The 21,944-nt window shown below is 38.5% G+C and overlaps 1 protein-coding gene across 1 annotated transcript in view; it reads right to left on the bottom strand.

Annotated features, from left to right (window-relative positions):
* Positions 1-21,944, bottom strand: part of LOC138019250 (regulatory factor X 4-like) — a 32,933-nt gene that overhangs the window by 811 nt on the left and 10,178 nt on the right. Inside the window, exons 2-17 of the mRNA XM_068865978.1 lie at positions 12,686-12,761; positions 10,731-10,854; positions 10,266-10,327; positions 9,704-9,781; positions 8,750-8,780; positions 8,387-8,494; positions 8,129-8,206; positions 7,399-7,512; positions 6,042-6,091; positions 5,525-5,625; positions 5,349-5,407; positions 3,951-4,089; positions 3,058-3,152; positions 2,392-2,512; positions 1,488-1,607; positions 1-1,100 (exon numbers count right to left, since the gene is read on the bottom strand). The exon at positions 1-1,100 is cut by the window's left edge and continues 811 nt beyond it. Coding sequence (XP_068722079.1) covers positions 136-1,100; positions 1,488-1,607; positions 2,392-2,512; positions 3,058-3,152; positions 3,951-4,089; positions 5,349-5,407; positions 5,525-5,625; positions 6,042-6,091; positions 7,399-7,512; positions 8,129-8,206; positions 8,387-8,494; positions 8,750-8,780; positions 9,704-9,781; positions 10,266-10,327; positions 10,731-10,854; positions 12,686-12,761 — 2,321 coding nt within the window. The 3' untranslated portion in view covers positions 1-135. The remainder of the gene's footprint in view (positions 1,101-1,487; positions 1,608-2,391; positions 2,513-3,057; positions 3,153-3,950; positions 4,090-5,348; positions 5,408-5,524; positions 5,626-6,041; positions 6,092-7,398; positions 7,513-8,128; positions 8,207-8,386; positions 8,495-8,749; positions 8,781-9,703; positions 9,782-10,265; positions 10,328-10,730; positions 10,855-12,685; positions 12,762-21,944) is intronic.

A 21,944-nucleotide genomic window follows, 5' to 3' on the forward strand; every position in this document is an offset into this window, starting at 1 on the left:
GGCGTACAGTTAATTCACTCGTATGATCATTTGAGATGATCTGTACCCAATAATCTAAATTTCGTTTGTATGGGTATTAGCCATTTAGATTGTGTAACACTGATACACTCAACATTAATTCTTACTGAGGTAGCATTATACGGCACCAACTCCTAATCGATTTAGCTGAACATCGTGGGAAGGGATAACATCCAGACCATAAGAGCTTGTGGGTGCATTAAGGAAGGTATTAAAGCCCATGATGTCACTTCCGCCGAGTTGTGCCACATTTCTCATGGGATCGTAGAGATAATTGGGTGCATTGTACCTCGGATAAATGTTTGTGAGACCTTGAATGGAACCATAATCGTCCTTGTTTGGGGACACTTGAGGAATTTCCTGTGGTCCTAGATTTGTTGGCAACGTTTGACTGCTTGTATATCCATTTTGACGAGTGTTGTTTTCGTAGGTGACCGGATAATGTCCATTCCCTGGGAAGTTTATGATCCCGTTGCTCCCAGAGTGATGTTCCTGCATGTTCACGGGATTTAACACTGTAAGATTTTGGGTTTCTGTTTGTATCCAGGAACTACCCATGTATTCGTCGAGATTCAGAGTTATTTTGGAGCTGAAGATAGCCTTGTCGATGGCGTTGACGAAATCACCTTGAAAGGAGTTCATATCGGGAGGATTAGGGACCAGATCCCGAGCTGGGTCTATGCCCGACATTTGCAATGGTTGAAGATTCGGGCGGCTTTGCATTGCTTGGTATTCGGTCTGATGATTAACGGGAGCACATAAAGATATCGGTTGGACAAACTGGCGAGATGGATTGTTAAGTGGTGCTGTTTGGTACGATTCGGGGGTCGGAATGGCCGCAGTCTGTGGAGTGCAAGTGCCGATGTAATGGACGGCGTCTGGATAAATATTATCGTGGAATTTCGGCTTGGGTTGTTGGGATACCTTTTCACTTGGAAGTTCTTTTTGCTTATGAAAGAAGTTGTTGTTTGTCTTTCGCCTTTTTGTGCGGCATGCTCCCTTTTCCTGCGGACGACCTATCTGTAAGTTTTCCGTTGGCTTGTCAAATGCTGTTTCTTTGGAAGGATTCAACGTCTGAAATTCTAAAACATATTCGAACATATTGCAACAAATGAAAAATGTAAGTACAATGAACGAGGTCGACCATTCTGGCTCAGGAATAGCCATTCACTGGCCAACCGTCAGTTGGTGCTTTTAAATGGAAGGTCCCCATAAAGCCATGTCTATGCAATACCTCTCAACTCATTTTCTAAACTGGTTTCCAATAATAGCGGGGACAACTTGAGGATCTTAACTGCGCGCTCCATGCAGCCAGAATTATTTACTACCAAGAACATCTCTAGGCTGTGGCTTTTGCAAGACGTAACCATCAAATTTAATGGAATCAGTAAGTGTATTCACCCCTCGTGAAGATGAATATTCGATTTGCCAGAGATCAAATGAGAATATTTATTTTGAAACTGGCTTACCCTTTTTCATATGCCTTTTAAGACTACAGTTCAGTCTTTTGTCCATCTCTAACATCTTTTGATTTTCAACCACAAGAAACACGTACTCTTCAAATGCTGTGTGTATCAGATGAAAGACGCCTTTTACATTTATGGGGAAAAAGAAGAAATCACTCCAATTAGATGACTGAGATGAATTTGATGTTTCGTCAAACAAGAACTGTTGCTTCCGATATTTAAGGCAGATGGTGAATGATAACAACAAACGAATCTTTTAAAGCATTCAAGGTCTGGGTGTAAAGTATTAAAACATTTCATTGGCAACAGAATTAACAGACATTTCCTTGTCTATTTCAACATTGATTGGGGGAGGGGACTTCTATTTGAAGCTTTGGAATTTTGACAGTTATGCTTAGCTTCTGACGTCTGAGAGGTTTTCAGGCCCATCCTAGCGTTAGCGTTCCAACTAATTGCCATTGATTTCAGGCTGTACCAGAAGCCCAGAAACATCGATCTCTCTCATTTGGCCTTGGCCCATCAGTGTACCATATCATCTAAATTTAGAATACGGGTCCCGTTGAATTATGGCCAATCAGATTGGGCCTGATGGCCACAACGTATCTGATTGGTCCGCAACGAAGTAACCGTACGAGGGAATGCTCGTGCTTTATTATGGATCGTGCAAGAAAAAAAATTCCGCTACGTTTATTTTCCGCAAATATCTAGCAGTAACCGTACTAAAAGAAGATGATACGGAAACTGATGGGCCTCATTCCATCGCAGAGCGAGACTTACGGGTTATGGACATAACCAAACAAATTTCATTGACCCTTGGCAAAACGCAAATTTTGACCTGACGTTTACCACATAGTTACAGTTGATGCAATTCAACGTGTCACTGATGAAAAGTATCGTGAAGACATACCGAAACTAGGTGCACTTCTAAGAGTCAAATCAGAAAGAACGCGGGCTGTAACGAAAGACCACATAGCTAAGAACTTCCTGGATTTTTCTTCAAAAGAAGCTGCCACGCTTTCTTCTGATTCCTGTGAATATACAAGCAAGATTAGCCACTGAGATATCAAATGGACATTTTCTTTTTCCATTTAACGAACCTTCTCATGGAAATTTTTATCTGTCATGGATTAACTCCGACAAGTTCAATCCAATGTAACAGTTATACAATGTGTTCCAAAAGGTACTTCAGGACTAATTTTTCAAATGCACTTATTTACTGGTGCGAGTCTTCAGAGTTTCTTATTAGATCGATTCACCAGTAACTTAAATCATATTATTGCTTACGCAAACGTCTACATTCCGGACCGTTAAAGTGGGTAACATGCAATATCTTCCCTAAAAAAAACTAAAACTGACTTATAGAACACCCTGTATTTTCACGTAAAAAATCAAGTGTCGTTAAAAGTTCTTAGCATAAAGGGGTCGCCACAACGCCAGAGGAGACGGATAAGGTAGCCCCTAAAATTTTAGAGTGGATATGGAAAGCCTATTAGGTTCCTCTTAGGGGTGAGGAACTAAGACAACTGCCTGCTTCGCACGAAAAATTAGTAACTACTGAAAAACTACTTGGTACCTTGATAACACATCGATCCACAACACTGTCCAGCCACTCAATATATGCTTCCAAAGGTGCCTGTTTCCTTAGTAGATTCTCTAGTTCATCAACGTCTAGACATTTGGTTAAAAAATAGATGCAGCAATCATTGAAAGAGGATCGGGCATTCACTTGATAACACTTTTCATGTAAACCGAAGGAGACAACTTTACAAAGGGACAAAAGCAGCCATTATTTCAGATAAAGACTGACTGTTTTCGAAAACTGTTTAGATGCATTCTTCCATATTTCGCACAAGATTATCAGTCTGCAACGACATGCTTCCATGCAGTCATTTTTTAACCAATTTTCTTTAAATTCAGGAGCCCGTGAGAATGAGCTTGCCTCATAGAAGCCCTAGGAGGCAACCTTTGCACGTATCTTTCTATTTTTAAAACACTACGAGTTCTTAGGCTCTGCACGAACTGTTTAGAATGGGCAATCAGAATGAAGTTACTGTCAAACGAATAAAAAAATAGCAAAAATAATGTTGCAAAAATTGCGCAAATTGATGAAATTGATGTAAATGTGAGTCTCGTGGAGAAGGGTTAGTTCTAAAAATAGAAAGATACGCGCAAAGGTTGAACCAAGGATATACTGCATAGGGAGGCTCCTCCTCGTGGGCCCCTGTTAAATCGTCAAGTTTTTCTGTACATTTGGGACATAATAAATGTGCCGTGAAGGGGTGTAAATAATACAAAAACGAAGTATGGCTGCGATTTGAAGGCTGGAGTTGGAAAAAGAGAAAGGTTTTATTTCCAGTTGCACCCCAGTCTTCATTCTTTTTTTCTATTGAAAGGCCCTTTTTAAAGCATAATCGTTGAAATTAACTAAATGACAAAATCTGAGGTTTCCAATAACCTGAAACTTACAGGTCTTCGCTTTGTGGACTACTTCAGCGTTTCCACTTATAAAGACACTCTTCGATAGAATCTGAGCAAAGTCGATTTTCGTAAGGTCACCTAGCATCTGAGACACATCCTCATAACTAAGTAATGCTGAACGGGCAGCCTGTTTTGAGGTGAAAAAATTCAATTAGAACAATGAGTTGGTAAGATATTGCTCGTAGCCGATACAAAACATAACTTTAGGCCAGAAAAATGTAACAATTTCCTATTAAATTGCTTTGAAAGGGAAGTTGTCACTAGGCCTGTCCCCAATTTCCAATGCCACTCTTAATCACTGTTTCGCAATTTGGGCAACATTTAAGCAGAGTTATTGGAGGTTCCCCTCCACTAAATCTTGTATTTTTGGCTAAGGCAAGAGCAACATTTTGTTTTCAAGAATGGTTTCCGGCAATCCGGGATTCATACTGATAACAACACTACACGGTTGAAATAAACCTAAAGCAGTGTTGAGCTTGATGTAATGCAATAGACCTTTTTGCAGATATGGCGGCCATTTTGGTTTCTATTGTGTGAGATAATTATTATGGGATGCCCAGGATGCAAATACATATTACTTTGGTCTAATTTGCCCCATGAGCATCCCATAATGTTTTTCGAAACGATAGAAATGAAACTGGAACAATGCACGTCTTCAAAATCTATATGAGATCAGATCTAAACAACGGACGACCATATTCCTCTTAAGAAAACCGACAGGGAGATGCTTCAATTTTTTTGGAAACTTTCGAGCTCTATTTCTAAATTTCGAGCATTTCTTTCACTTTTTTTTGGAAATTCCAGCATTTTTTAAGCCCTCATTGTTTTGCTTTTTTTTAGCTTTAGCGCAATCGGGGGACAGGCCTAATTGGCATACGCAATTGATCTACAGAGAGTGAAACACGGAAACATGCCGGGATTAATTGGGTGCTTAGCATTTAGACAAATAATCCGGATGGAATGATCATTGCATAAGGCTAAGCGATTTTCCGAATTTAATGACCAAATGCATGACAATGGCGCAAACCATTTACTACACAGCAGCCCATCTTGTATATTTACTCGATCTTGTGAGAAAGGGCATGGAAACGGAAGGGTTCTCGCAAATGGTAAGGGCATTTCGCGAATTCCGTTCTAAACGGAAAAAGAGGACTAGCTCTGGAGGCTCTGAGATTTCTTTATGGTTGCTAATTTCGTTATCACCACTTTTCCATAGAAACACACTAACGTAACATATTTCGATAGTCAATACACGGTTAATTAAATGTTTTATGATCACACAGCTAAAACTGGAATTGCAGGTGTGCTGTTAACGTCCAATTTAAAATAGAGCTTGTTGAGGAAAGTTAGTTTTAACTAATGTAATATAAGTTCGTTCCATCTTACCTGTGCCAAGTGGACAAAACACACTTGCCTCTTCAATGCATGGGTGAAATTTCTGGCAACTAAATTAAAATAAACACATACAAGCCTTGTAAATTGCTACCCTTATTTTCTACATTTATCAATACATTTATCAATGTCTTCGTTTAGTACAACAGTACATTGTTAGCTAAACCAACCTTCAAACTTTGCCGCTTTTAGAGACAGCGGTACTTTTGTCAACGACTCGTCCAACCAACCAAGTAAATTGTCAGCAAAGTCAATAATCTCTTCTCGAAGACTGGAAAAATGAAGCACGAATATGAACATGAAATCTTTGCATGCAAATATAATTTTTATGCCCTTTACTCCCATTTTAATTTCTTTCGCGTTCAAGGAGACCTGGGGGACAAGGAGGAGGCATTTCCATTGCATCTAATACCCTCTAGGGTTGTGTAGGGACCTTGTGACAGTACCGTCATCTGAGCATTCATTTTCATCTTAACGATACAAGATACATCGATACATTGTCAACGATACAAGACGCTTCTTTCATACCATTTAAGTCCAATTGTAGCTTGTTTATTTTATTCTAGTAAATGGATCTTAGGCAAGGCAGCACCGGGGTCGTAAGGGACAAAAGGCAGCCGAAAACTTTGGGATTTTTTCCTCATACACCATCAAACGAAACTATGAAATAGATTTGAAGTGTCTTACCTCTCTGGAAGATCTTGTATTGTTGAAGGGATAAGCACGTCAGTCAATACCTAATGAACGCAAAGGAACAAGACACGGAGTTCAAAACCTTTGATTCGTAAACTTGTTTCTTTCGTAAGTTTAATTAGGTTCTTACTTTCAAACATTCAAATATTCATCCAATCGCTCGTTTGTTCTGTTGTTTATTCATAATCCTGGTTCCTTACATACTTATTTATGTATATACAGGAGCCCATGAGTAGGAGCCTCCTTGCGCACTATATCCTTGAGTCAACCTTTGCCCGTATCTTTCTATTTTTAGAACCAACCCTTCAGCAGGAGACTGACATTTACATTAATTTACATCAATTCGCACAATTTGCGTACATTGTTTTTCCTATTTTTGTCTTCGTTAGACAATGACTTTATTCTGATTGGCTATTTTAAACAGCGCGTGCAGTGCCGAACAACTCGTGCGTTCTAAAAATAGAAAGATACGGGCAAAGGTTGACTCATCAGTAGGGCTTGTATGGGGGAGGCAAGCTCCTACTGATGGGCTCCTGGTATATATTAAGGTATTTATCTTTTTTGGTTTGTTTGTTCAGTTTCCATTTCATAGCTGCTATCGCTATAAGTGTTCGATATCTTATTCCATTTGTTGTTTAAGGTCATTCCCTGGTTTTGCATTGCGCAACCCTACTTCGCAGAATTTCTTGCGTCATTGGTACGCGCAGCAGCGCGGGCACAGTGATAAAATGGCGGATTTTCATTGACGCCAAGGTCCGCCAAGGAATGGCTATTTTCTCCTGAACGAGTATGGTGACCACCATTTTTTATTTTATATATTTGCTGAGAACGATGTCTTCATGGAGTAGTGAAAAAATCAGCGACAATCTATAGACAGATTTTTGGCAAAAATAAAATTGTATGGAGGAAACCATTACGAGTAGAACAGCCCACACTAAAGTTAACTCGCATTCAAATACATTTTTCAGGTACGTACTTGAGTTAACGACAGAGTGACACCACCCACGCTCGCTGTTGTACGTTGGATTACCTTTGTAAAATCGAGCTTAATTTTTTTAAACATTTAGGGTGCACGGCAATTGTCAAAGTAGCTCAAATAGTTGTATTCATCAGCGTCGTACTATGGAAACGAGCATAGTGAACCTCCTTTCTTATTACATTTTTATCGTCTCCTTGACATGTTTCAACAGTGTGCGAAGCTTTCTCGGAAATCTATGACAAGTTCTATTTTTAGGGAATCACCATAGTCATTCTTCCAAGGAATTTCGAAGCAATAAACATTATCAGTCACTTTTGAGAAAGTGAAAAAAAGTAAAATAAACGGTTAGCTGCGTAATTATTTCTTTCTCACCTTGTATGAAATGGAATCACAAATGGCCACAATATCAATGACAACAGGAAACTCTAGAACTGAATTAATATGGCTTGGCATGCCTTGCCAGAAATGAGTGATGAAGTTTTGAACCTGCGTCAAAAAAGTTTGATTATAAAAAGAGGAAAAAGTTCATAGACAATAACACGTTATTGTCATCCATTAGGAGTCACACTGGATTATAAGCTTAATTATGATGAGCACATTAGGGATACATGTCATAGTCCGCTTGAGGAAAATTATTCCCATGCAAGCAAAGCTGTAACTGTACAAGTGTGCGATTCTACCAAATCTTACATATTGCCACATAGTATGGCACTTTTGTAGTGCAGAAAAACTCAAAGAATGCTAGAACGAGCATTGCAGGCAATTTACACTGATAGGACTACTTTTAAATTTTAATGTATAAGGTGAAAAATTAATTAGCTCCAGAGCATATTTGCAATATCTTTTATTATCGGGATAAACACTATTATAACTTAAAAGATGATTTTGGTATCCAACGTAAAAACACTGTTACATATGGAAAGCAGAGTATTAGATTATAGGACCCTGTCTTTAGAGAAAAACCCGCCAAGAAATACATGGCATGACTCGCCTGCGAGCATTTGTAAAGAAAGTACGTACGCTAGATGCTGCTGGACGGCAGCAAATAATAAAGCAGATTTCAATTTCAACCGCGGCTTTTACAGTAGTAAACTTAACTTACTCCTTGGAAATTGGCGCTGATGACGGTATCCAACATTCTTTGGCAATGCGTTCGGTACATCATAATAAATGTCTCCACCTATAAGGAACATTTTTTGTTATTGTAAGAGGACCAGTAAAGAAGAAAACGCGGGATAAATGCAAGGACAGAAATCAGCTCAGTTGCAAAAAGAAATCTAAAAATGTCAGAAAGATTTTTTCCTAATTGAAGAAAAATGTTTTTCCCCAACGACTATCATTCCGAGATAGTACGTCATACCTTATGAATTGATACTCCTTCTGGTAGATGGACGTTCGTTGCATTTGGGAATTCTGGTAACAGAGTGCCTGACTTGGAGCTCAGGGAAAACTTCTTGTGATTGCCGTTCTGTTTGTAAACATAGTAAACTAGTGTTATATTCAGAAGGGAGTTGAGACTGGCAATTCAACATGTAGGACAGAATAGTTGGCAAAGGGAAAAGTTCTCGCAATTTTCTTGCACCCTGGCAATTTCGATAAACATACATTTGGCGTCCTATTCAACGTGACATGACGTGTGTGAAAACAGGTTCAACGACGAACTAGTTTATTTTTCCAAAGCTGACCTGGCAAAAAAAAAAAAGAAGCTAGACAAAGAACTCACCACGTCTCCTTTTTCTTTCATTCCAGAAAATCTAGAGGCAAAAAGAAAAGAAATAGTTATCAGTATCTCCCTTCAATGTGACCCGGGATCGATTCCCGGATTCGACGCCATATGTGGGTTATGGAAGGCGCGGTGGCCTCATGGTCAGTGCGCTCAACTCCGGAGCGAGTGGTCCGGGTTCGGGCATTGGTCGGGGACATGGTGTTGTGTTCTTGGGCAAGACACTTTACTCTCACGGTGCCTCTCTCCACCCAGGTGTATAAATGGGTACCGGCGAATTTAATGCTGGGGGTAGCCCTACGATGGACTAGCAGCCCATCCAGGGGGAGTAGAAATACTCCTAGTCCCTTCATGCTACAGAAACCGGGATAAGCTCCGGCCTAATAGGCTTGTAAGCAGACTTTACCTACCTGGTTATGTCGTACAGAACTTTTTTAATTTTTGCAAAAGTTTCATCTTGGCCTTCTGATTGTTTTTCAGCAATAAAAAATGGGTTCACCGCATTCGTTTTTGAGATATGATACCCTTAGGGGTGTTTTTGCTGGGTTCTCCCGTTGCCAAGGTAACTTATTACATCCCAACAATGACTACATCTTGCATGGAAATAATCGGTGTTTCATATGATACCATAACTTGCTGTTAGCGTCTTCGAAGTGTTGAAACTGTTTTGAGCCACCTTATAAATATATCTGAATTGACCGAATGCAAGAATAACCGACAATAGTTTCTCCTGTCCTTGTGTTCATTAGCCTGACTAGCTAATGAACACAATCCTTAATGATCAAAGAATTCTGGCTGTAAAACAAAGCTAGTTGGACTAAAGACAAACGAACACTGTAACTTATTGGCGGCGATTTTTGTAGTCGGTCCCTAGCTGTAATTTCGGACTCTATTTACTGCCAAAAGTCATGAGCATACGCTCTGTGACTACAAAGCACCTATTGTTAATATCACCTTGTTAAACCTTTCTTGGAATATCCTGCATGAAAATAAGCTGACGTTTCCTTGACAACAATGCCGTAATAATGATATCTAACGACAAAAAAAAATATTTATATATGGGTATATTGACTGCAAAAACCAAACGGTTAGTACGCTTTTCCGCTTACCCCAGTTGGGGAGAGGCTTCCTTTTCTATATATAAAAATTCTGGTTTTCACTTATTTCTGATATAAAATCCCCATTTCATTTGCAACGTTTTTTTTTTTTTCTTAATCTTTGCAAATATTTGTTCAAGATCTCCCGGCTATAAGCATTATTCTATGTTCCATTTGTTCCCAAGTCAAAATTTGCCATTTGCCTCAGTAAGCTTGACATTTTGTACACATTGTGTTCACATATTTGAGCCAAAGAGAATTATTCTATATAAATTTCTGACTCTATCAAGTAACTTCTCAGAATCTAGAGAGAGACCGGTAAGAATAGAAGAATTTTTATTCTTTTCAGTATGAAAAGCCATAGCCTGCCGTTTGTCGTAAACGCAATGTTAAGTCATTCTAAGAATTCCTGGACTTACTTTGATTGTCCCCGTGTTCCGAGCCTTCTAGTTGTCAGCTTTGGGAATCGCTGTCGGATAATCTTAAATACAAGCACGGGAATGTCGGTTCAGCTCAACATGTGAGAGAATTTGACATGAAAATTAAGGAGAAAAGAAGATATCTCCTTTTAAAAAAAACCAAGCTATGTCTTACTAGTCTTCTTATACCAGGTACAAAATGCCTGAAAATGATCATTTATCAGTGACTTGATAGGCCCTAATGCTTATCAAATATTCGTGGTTTCAAAACGAAATGAAGTCTGCAATCTTTGTGTATCAAATTTCATGAGCCACGAGTCAAGTCAACCTCAACCTCGTTCCCAGGAAGAAGAGAGACCCTGGGGACGAGGTTGAGTCAACCTTTGCTACTGAAGGAGATAATTACAGAGGCGTTTCCCCAAACTTGCAAATAAGGCAAGCAGCAAATAAGAACAAGAACCTTACCTTTCCAAAGGTGGCAGGTCCGGCTGGACAGAGTTTTCCCTTTCTGCAGAAATCTAAATAATGCGTATACATTACACACCGAGGAAGACACATCCCCTCTTTGAGTTCGTAGTTTTCCCCAAGCCTAGAGAAATAATAAGACGAGAGCAGTTTCACCTCTAGAGGCAAACAGTATTCCAATTCTATGTTAACGTTCTCGCTCTCTAAGTTACCATCTTACAAAGGAAAAACTAAAGCTCTAAAGATCTCTCATGATTTTAAAGAATTCGCCATCATGACTGCTCTTGGATTGTTAACTAACCAAAACGCAAACAGTAAAACGAGAGCAACAAAAAGAACGTTGAATACAGTCAAAAGTAAAGATAGCTTTGTTAATTGTCGAAGTCCACGAGTAAAGGACACAGGTCTGAGGAAACATTGACCCTCTTCAAATTATTGTCATGAAATGGTCTGATCTCAAGTTAGAGTTTAAAGTGAAAGCGCATGAAGCAGTTTTGTTTTCTCTCTGAATTATCCTTTTGTCTCAGTCTGTCTGAAGATCATTTGCCGGCAGTTCTTTCCAATTTGGTAAGAGCTAGTTTTTCATTGACCCAAACGGAATCATCAAACAAAATGAACCGGAGTAGTTGAACAAAGTGAACTGGAGTACTTGAACAAACTGAAATAATGTTTGAAATTTTTTCAAAGACATCGAATTCAAATTATAGAGGGCAGACGTTTTTCATTAGCTTCATTATCAATTAAATCGAACTATTAAGGACAATATGATATTACTGTAACGAAACGCAATGACGCATTTTATGACATAAATAAAGCAGAAATATTGCACATTTTAAAACAATTTAAAAAGTAGTTACAGTATGAAGTCTGCCAGGCAGAAATAAAAGTGATCTCATAACCCTCATTAAATATTGGAAAATGAGGTTGAAATGAAATATGACGAGGCTCTGACCTCCTTTAAGATTTAATAGAGCCAGCATGGTCTGGGGGCATAGCGGAAATCGGAAACTCGAAAACTTGTAAACTCTTAGCTTGAATGTTTTCAAGTTGAAATCAATCGAGACAGTTAAGAACAGAAAAGAATCAATCATGCGCACTTCAGGAGACTGGAATAGTAATACCTGTCAGCAGTCTTTTCAAAAGTCAGGTTTTTAATCCGCAAGATATTATATACTTATCGATACTAAACCCTGTGTTCGATTGTAACATTCTGTTACCAAATTTACATCAAAAACAGAGTGAATATGTCTTACAAATAGAGCGTGATTGTAAGAGTTTTTGAAGGAACACCACTTTTCTCGTACTTGTTGCAACCCGCTCGTTAATTCAGTGCCACGTCTGTATCTTCTGGCCTGAGCAACAAAGCTCGTTCGAATTGAATGTACATTTACAAGGGGTCATTTACAAATTCACTTCGACCTTCTTTCGTACGTGATTGTGACAAGTTTTTCTTCGCGTGTGGATATTTGATACGAAATACTTTGTACACTCGCACTCGATTAAATAAACGGCCAGGTAACTTGAAGTGGACGTGGAAATAGCCCATTTCACAAATCTCGATAAGGCATTACGGTGCAAAAACAACTATATGATAAGAGCCAGGGCAAACGTATCAGCCAAAACACTACCACCATTACAGTAATTACTCAATTAATTTAACATCACCTATAATTCACATCACAGAGACCCGCACTGAAATATTTACCTGGTCTGCTCGACTTAAGAGCTCTGAGTATGACCTGTATAGTATTACACAGGGTCTTTTTAATTAAGTTAGTGATTAAAACGTTTGTACGACGAGGCATCTTCATCTTCGTTTTGTCCTCAAGGTTTTGGTTGAATGCAGTGATTTGTAATAAGAAACAAACAAAAAAACATTCTGCGACATAAAATGGAGCGGGGAAGCTCTTCAAGGAAGCGTTTCTTCACCGTTAATTTAATTAAATGCGACTTACCATCTCAGAGTCTGTGCAATCTGTTTCTGCTTTTTCTCCAACATTATAAATGAGTACGATTCTTTGCGTCTTCCCCCTGAAACATCCAAAAAACATGGAAAACGTCGTTGACGATGATTTACTCAAAATTACAAGTATTTCATATTTTTGATGAAATCAGCGGTTGTTGCGTTGTACCGCCTCCAATCATGTTTGCAGCAACAGTTATGGGAGACAAGAGTCAACAAAGTGGACAAGTCAAAATCAGCCATTCACAAAGCTAAGGTAACTGACGAAGGTGAAATTAAAAATTAAAAACGGAAATCGGTGATTGGAATAGAATCTTGACAATGGCATAGAAGGCGCAATACCAGCAATGTGTGTGAAGCCAGATTTGTACACGCTCAGTGAACAAACGTCTAATTCATGGTTATGCACTCGTAAACAATACAGCAATTTTTTAATTGATCGCCTTGAGACCAACAACGAAGTAGCTTTTTTTTATATATTTCTATAGTCCTGTACCAGTACCTACGTAAAGAGCTTTCAACAAGTGTTTTTTAATACGATCCGACCAGATCCAATGGTACCATCCAAGCGCCAGTGGATCAGAGATTGTTTGCTCCTTGAAGGTATATGTAAGGATACCTTTGGAACATTTACACCTGTTGCTACAGGGAATCCTGGCCCCAGTTGTTCAAAAGGCGGATGACGCTATCGATCGAATAAATCAGTATCCATTGGATAGGGCAAATTGGTTTTTTGTCTGACTTATCCACTGGATAGTGATTCATCCGGCGGATAGCGATAATCATCGTTTGAACAACTGGGGCCTGTTCTGTAAGACTGTGCGCAATTTTGTAAATTGTCTTTTTAAAGTGAATCTTAATAAGTCTAGATCTTGTGATAAAATTGATTAAAAAGACAAACGCAACTAGATTCATTTTGACAACGTTTCGACATCGTCCGATGTCATCGTCAGGCAATGAATTTTAATCGGATGAAGCATAACTTATAGTACAAGAACAATAGAACAGTAGAATAGTATATACAATAGTACGCTAACAATAAATGTGAAATCTAAGTAAATAGTTTTGCCCTGACAGAGTCTGACTGCACATTAAGTGATGGTTTTAATTCTTTGATGTAGAACATCTCATGAATTAAGCAATCAAATTTCGATGCGCATTTCTTTAAGACACTAAAACTCGCCGCTGGGGGTGCTGTTGTTTGGCCATGATCAATTGTACTCAGCTATCGGGAGGCATCGCCTAGCAGATCATGGCCAAACAACAGCACCTCCAGCGGCGAGTTTTAGTGTCTTAAAGAAATGCGCATCGAAATTTGATTGCTTAATTCATGAGATGTTCTACATCAAAGAATTAAAACCATGACTTAATGTGCAGTCAGACTCTGTCAGGGCAAAACTATTTACTTAGATTTCACATTTATTGTTAGCGTACTATTGTATATATTATTCTATTGTTCTATTGTTCTTGTACTATAAGTTATGCTTCATCCGATTAAAATTCATTGCCTGACGATGACATCGGACGATGTCGAAACGTTGTCAAAATGAATCTAGTTGCATTTGTCGTTTTAGTCAATTAAAGTGAATCGGAAGCAATAAAACCGAGACGATCCTCACACTGAGACATACCCTTGCATAGCAACAACTGAGAAGCTAACTTGCCGGCCCATAGCTATTTCTTTGAACTTCAAATCATTAGAATCCGGAACATAGTTCCCTCAGAATCTTTCCACTCCACTACCTTAAGAGCTGTAAAGCTACAGCCCCACTTGCCGCGATAAGATTTGTTCAGGTGCTTTGTGGAGTAAAAGATTATACTGACTATAGATTTCCAGCGTTGTTTTTTTTTTCTTTACGATATATTTGCATCTCAGTATCTAAGTTATCAAAGTAGCAAGTGCAGACGATACGGTAAATCGAATATAATTTCGAGAAATTTTACATATCTTGTTCAAACCCGAGGGAAATACCCGCCTGCAAGTCAATATCGATTTTGGCTTCTCGTGCATGAGACCTAAAGACCAATCATGATAACCAAGCGCTATTAAAGCCCCTCCGTGCGAAAAAAAAATAAAAAGACTTTAAAAGACCCTGACGACCAGAAAGAAGAGTTTTAAGATTTGCTTTGAAGGTCACTACATCAGTACATTGCTCCTCCAGAAATTACCCTAACATTTTAAGCTTTCATGTTCTGCTCAATTTTCATTTGTATTGCTTTTAACTTTGCAAACAAAGCCATCTTTACTTTTTAAAGCGAATTTCAGATGTATACTCACTATGCAGAATTCGGATCGGCGTCGTTCTCCTTTGAAATGAAAAAAATCCTTCCACCTTTCGGTCAGAAGCAACTGTGCACCATATACACAAACTGTCTCCGCTGACGTTATTAAATACTTGCTCGTCGAAAATACTTGTGCAACAATATGTACGTAATTCAGAGGCTGAAGTGTTCTCAGTAATGATCGTAGTGACGTGTTTAGTAATATCTTACTTTATCTACGTGCCAATCATTTCAACACTGAGGCACTTATATACAGACACCACTCCAAGTCAACCGCAATGAAATGATTTTTTTTTTTTTTCGGAGAAACGTAATAAAAAGCAACCAGTAAAAGTGGAATAGAAGACAAAATCATCAATATATGATATCTCGTATATAAAAACGAGTCTCGGAATAGAAACGCACCCAGTGCATTGGTCAAAGGAAAGTGTTTTGTTTTTTAAAGTGCAACTATTACTAAAAAAAAGTCCATGACCTCCACTGTTATATATTGACTTGTTTGTATAATAAGCACGCTCCAAGGATAAGAAAGTTGATAAATTGTTGTAACTTCAATTGCTTTAACAAACAGCAAACGTCACTGAGCGAAATGAAAATTGTATCGATTTCAAAGTAACAGACAAAACACCAGCAGCAGCCTTTAATTAATGCGCATATAAATCTCGAACGAGGAAAGTTAGTTTAAGGTCTCTCCACAGATTTCTATTTCAAGAAGCCGTTTATTCTGTTTTTCTTTTCTTTTAGAAATTGTCTCTTCTCTTTTTAATACTTGTTTTTTTTTTCTAAAATTACTCGAAAATTATAATCAATTTAAACGGCTTGAGTACTTCAACTTAATGTAGCGATTCCAATATATTAAACAAGATTTTCTGTGCCGTGGCACGCGATCTCTTTTAGCGGTTTCTATGTGCCGATAGGAAACACCAGAGAACATAAAGTGTTTAACATGCTGGTAACAAGCAATGAAAAAGTTTCACCATGACCAACAAACAGCTCATATTATCGAGTAACAGAGTAAAAAAGTTAGATTGTGTTTACAAAGAAACAAGTAAAATATTATCTAGAGACCTCATTGGACGCTCAAACACACTTTCATGTCGATCAATCTCTAGAACCAATACCTATCCACCATCTTTTTATCTTTTTTGAGTCGCACCGTTCAAAAACACTCTGTCCCAGGAATAACATGTTTCATCTAAAATTACCCGAGAATCCCAAATGTTGCTAAATGGAAGTTACTAACACTGATGTCTACGTAAAAGATAGAACATTGTTATACGCTTTTCATGTTCATTAGTGTAACGGACTGTGGAGTTAGTTTGTCAATGAATAAATATCGTACAGCAGTAACAGGCAAGTAACTAAACGCGACTAAAAAATGAGCATTGTGTGTAACGCTGTTATCAAATATAATTGATGTATTAAGGAGCGCACATAGCGAGGACCCTTCAGGGGCACCCAACGATAATCATTGGTGACAGTGTTCGGGAGAGTCAAACTGTTATAAGAAATTCGGTTTTAGGTTGCCAGATAACTACACATTTCTGTTCTAAAACATCACCTAAAACTGAGATTCGCAAGTAGGGAAAATCGTCCCTTTCGTTTTCGGAAGGGGTAGTTTTGCAATTTTTGGCACCTAACATTTTCTGATGAGCAAATAGTTTGGTTGGAAGTTCTTCGAAGCTAGCAATTTCTGGAAATGAAGATATCATTCCGTAAAATTTCGGACACTTCAATTTTCAGCTAAGATATCCGAACAGATCAGATTCCTCTAGGTGATAAAAGCATCTCTATCGACAGTCTTTATAGGTGACAAAGAGCCTAGAAAAGCCTCTAAAGGCTGCTTGGCTTGATTTAAGTGATAAACGTAATATATAACGCTGTGTGAGGCAAATAGCCAGGGGCACCCAACGATAATCTTTGCTGCGTGAAATATGAGTTTGACAATTCTACAATTGTCACCGAATATTTTCATTATTTCAATTAAAGCAAAGATCATGGTAACTCTTTATCTGCAAATCTAGAAGTGTGGAGAGGAATTCTATAACTACAGTCTTTCCCACCAGAAATCTTTGTTTCAGAACGCGTCGTAATTGTGGTTTATTTACCGGACTAGCAGATGTGCAATTCGAATTGTGCGCTATGGGACAATAGTCCATTTTACAGTTGTGTGCTTAGTTACCTGGCCTATGAATGAAAGTGAGGCTAGAGTTGACCTTGTTTTGACAGAAACCTCACTGCTTTTCTTATGTATATTTTTACTAATTAGCATGACAACAACATCATTAACATAAGAAAAGGAGGGAGGTCTGCATCATAACAAGGTCAACTCCAGCCTCCCTTTCATTTAAGGGCCAGGTGACTAGGCACACAACTGGTCTATTGTCACGATATTTTGACAGCGTCTAAAGTTAGTCAACCTTCCTTTTACTGAATTAAACTTCGAAATAAAAGGGAAGCATCAAGGATGAATTAGTCCAAGTAGGAGGGGAACTCGGAATAACCGTAGTAAAAGGACTAAAAGAAAATGGGCAAAACCAAGGGAAATGAACATTAGTCGAGTTCGAAATAACAGGATTCAACTGTAATTATTCTTGACGACTTTGTTCTTATTGATTGTTTAATTAAGAAGAGTTCGTTCTTTTTATTTCCAGCTACCAGGTTTCCTTAGACAGGAACTGTGCTAAAATTTCTAGACTTGCATTTTGCTTGCTCTATGAAATCAAATGTTAATAGCTTTCATATTCCTGTCATGTTACTCTGTCTTTCTACAAAGAAACTGTGAACAAACAAGACAAGTTCTGTCTTTCAATAAAGGAAGTTCTCTTACATTGTGAAAAATAAAGGAACGCGTTGTTTAAAAGTGTGCAATGATGATGTAATAAGGATACTATGTTAGCCACTATCAAAAATACCATAATACGCTTTGTTTGTCCCTCCAAAATTTTGCATAAGCATTGTTTCCAGTTTCTGTTGGGACCTTTGTAAGTCCAAAGAGAAACAGCTATTAAGCCAAACTCTATCATGAACAGCATGGTCAGATCATTTGAAACTATAACTAGACGCCGATGCAAGTCACTTATGGTTCAGTGAGAGCGTTGGTTTGTGATTGGAATCAGTGAGGGCTCCGCTGAGTTATCGGGTAGACGTTCAAATACCGGACTAAAATGGAGGAAGACAAAAGGCATTGCTAATTAGGTAATGTTATGTTCGCTTTGCTGTTTTGTTTTATGGACATTAATTATTTCGGGTCCTGTATACGAAAGACCAGCCCAGCTCTCACTCTGAATATCAATTTAGACTGTGATTCTCATCTGAAGTTACTGACTCCACCTTTCTTTCTAGGACAGCCCTTTATTTGTCTCTTTACCATAAGGGGTCTTTAATATTGCTGAATTCTATAGTTAGTACAAGTCATCACAATATTTAAGCTTTAACTGACGATGTGCAAAGGCTACTTAAATTTTACTTACGAATACAGGAATAGACAATGGACTTAAAACTAGGCTTTTTCATTTTTTGCAGCTAATAATAACAGGAAAGCGGAGTACTTTGGTAGAAGCATACTGAAGCTCGTATAAATAGTATTCAACGAACGTGAACATTCGTTCCTCACAAGTTTTCATTTCAAAGCACCTTGGCCATTTTCATATCACTGAGTTCCTTTCGTCGACAGGAAAGCCCCGAAATTATTGGGTGTAATTAAGCTCACCTAAATCCCTCTATTCTCGGCTACAACTTCAAAAAGAGGACGTTTCAAAGCCCGAAACATTTCACTTCTTTAAAAAAAATTCTTAAAAACCGGTTAAACGATCATCCCTCCAAATATATAGCTGATCGTAATTTTATTCAGAAGTTTTCAGGATTTGAAAAAACGATGGATTCGTTCCGGTAGGAAACAATTTCTCCGATCAAGAGTCGAATTTAAGATTCAAATGGGGCCTAGAAACCTGCTTTCTTGGAAACCAATAGAAGACCCCTTGCGTAAAACGGCAGAAAAAGGCCTTGCCGTGATCATTCTGAGATCATTCAGTATTACGAGGCCATAGATTTCAAAGAGATCTATTGCTGGATGGTCATTTATAGAGAACGTACATACATCTAGCCTACTTCATGCTTCGATTAATTTGAGACGGACCTAATAGATTCAATGTAGGAAGTTAAATAAGATTGTAATTGTCACGGCTAAGCCAATCGGGATGAAACTCTCTGTGATCCAACCGTCGTCCACAACATTGGTGGGAGGCGAGTGCTCTCACCACTGCATCAACCCTGCTGCCCCCTTCTTTGCGAAGAATACTTGATAAAAATTCTAGACTTGAACGGGACCCCCGGCCGTTCTTCGCAACTCCTTAATTTACGTTGCTGTATAACTGCGATGATATCCAACTAAGGGGGTATTTACGAGAAAACAAGATGAACTTTTTGCAACCGTTTACATGAAACCGGAGTGAAATGCTTGGTGCCTGGTTTCGGGATGAAACATACTGGCTTTAACCCGGTCTGAGATTTGTTGTCATTTACACGAGAACGGTACGAACTCAGATCAGGCCAGAACGAGAATTTCTCTTCTCGGTCCAGCAACCGAGACGAAATCAGACTGGTCTGAGGCCGGTCTCGTGAAAACGCATAAAAAGAAATGAATGGAGGCCGATACGAACTCATGCTGGTCTGAGTTCGTCCCAGTCTCATGTAAATACCCCCAAGTTTCGCTTATGGCCTTGTTATATCCCGTTAGTCATAGAATGTTCTCATGTACCTCAAACGTTTAGTGTCTACAGCATTTGTTCAATTTAAGTTTTGCAACAAGTGATTCAGGGCCTGAAATTGGTCCTTGTAAACTTGACTTAAATCAGTGCCATTTGTTAGCGGACCAGTATCAACTCCACCACGATTGAACAGAACCGCATGGTTTCCTTCTTTCATTTGGGGGACCAAATTCTTAAATGTTCATATTTGCATGGTCACACCCTTACACGGCCTTAAATCGATGGTAATCAGCTTTTGAAGAAGTTTGTGAAATTGTACTAAATTTAAAAAAAAAAACTTTTCTGTTGCAACAATAAGTGGAAATGACACCTATGGAGGGCAGTACTTCGTAAATTTCTTTCATCGAAAGTCCCCGTCAGTTGTTAACATATATCCTGCTAACATTCATATGGTGCTTGCCTTTTTGCAAAGTCTATTCTTCCGGTAGTCCCCGCAAAGGGATTGTACTGCGAAGACTGACCATTCATGTTCGCAAGCTGCAACGGAGTTTGACAGCGTAATGTGTCGTATTTGCAAAAGCTTAAACCTCTGATTAGGCTAAGCAAATTAATTTCAAAAAAGGGGACTTAATCAGAAACAAAATCAGCAGTGGTCTGCTGTTACTTTGTAACACTTTATAAGTCCTCACTTTTGTCGTATTACTGGGATAAATTGGCTTTAAATTACTCATGCACTCGTAATTCTTGAGTTTGTACTCGCAAATACTGTCAAGTTGAACTGGAAAGTCAAGTTGTGGAATACCTCTTTACAGCTTCTTTAAAAGAAATCCCTGGTCGTATTTCAGCTACTCCTATCCAAAAATTGTCCCTCGGGATCTGATGACTGATAGAGTCGATTCAAAGCTAGGAAGAGAGTGTCACCCGTCTTTCTGGATATTGGCCGTTTTAAATGTAGGGCTCTTTACAAACATCTGTTGAGGTTTTAAGTGCTCATTACGTGACAAAGCCACGAAGGGAGTTAAGACAACGTGGCGTTTCGATCATGGTTCCCACTTGCTAAACCTTTTGTTCACCATAAAAAGGTTTGGCGCCTTCATTGAAAGAGAAGATCACTTGCCGATTGGAATGCAATATTATCCTAGAGATACATTTACAGTGATATCTTTTTTACGTCATGCCTCAAGTGCTTTAGTCTTCCATTTATATATCTTGAGTATTTCATCGTTCATGAGCGACTAATTGCTCTCTGTCATAAGTTATCTTCCCTTTTGAAGCAATGATACCACAGTCTGTGTGGACCAGACTCGCTCAGTCGGTGCTGGAATCATTTTAATAACTCTTGTCAAAAGAGTTATGGCTATTGCTGATATATTATCTGTTTGCAAGAGGAATCATCCATTTATATTATAGCCACATCCCAACATGTATGGCTGCATTATTTCACATAGTTATATAGCCATTTTCTGAACCAACGGGTTCTGTTTTTTCTTAGGAAATGCACGCATTTTTTTCATTGGCGACTGTATGACAAAGGCAGGTTCCCGCAGGTCAAAACCAAATACAAAGAAAAAATTGACAAGGGCTAAGGTTAATTGCTTCAAACATTAGCTGTTTTGATTATAGTTCCAGCTGAGTTCTTGAGAACGTGTAACATGGAACGTTTTTACTAACAATCGAAGGGTGATACATTTTACAAGGAAATCCTTTCAAGTTTTCATTTTAAGGCAAATTGGCCATCTCCTCATCCTTGCCTGCCTTTCTCTCAGGAAAGCCCCGAATCTAGCTAGTGGGTGGGTGTATTAAGTTTACCTAAATCCCTCTATTCTATATCTTCAAAAAGAAGACTTTTCAAGGCCCGAAACATTATGGCAATTATTATTATTATTATTAAATTTTATTATTTTACCTGTTCATGACGGCCTTCCAGAAATAGCTGCTCCTAATTTTATAAATGCCTTAGAAAAAGTTTTTACGATTGTCGGAAAACGAACCCTGGCAACTTTACGAAAATATTCATTGAAACGCTGTCAACCTTAACAAGGTAGACGACATTGTCCTGATTTTCCATAAAAGAGTGAAATGACGAAAAGCGGGAGAACTTAACTTAGGATGAAGTTAATATCATTAATAGATATTGCGAGTCTAGTGTCTTGAAACACCTTAAATGTTGCCTTCGAAAGCCAATCTCCTTGTGAATTTGCTACTAAACTTTGTATAATGGTGAAAGTTCCTGGCCCCTTGGCAACAATTCTGCACAAA

This window comes from Montipora capricornis, chromosome 10 (assembly GCF_036669925.1).
Source record: "Montipora capricornis isolate CH-2021 chromosome 10, ASM3666992v2, whole genome shotgun sequence".
Taxonomy (NCBI): Eukaryota; Metazoa; Cnidaria; class Anthozoa; order Scleractinia; family Acroporidae; genus Montipora; species Montipora capricornis.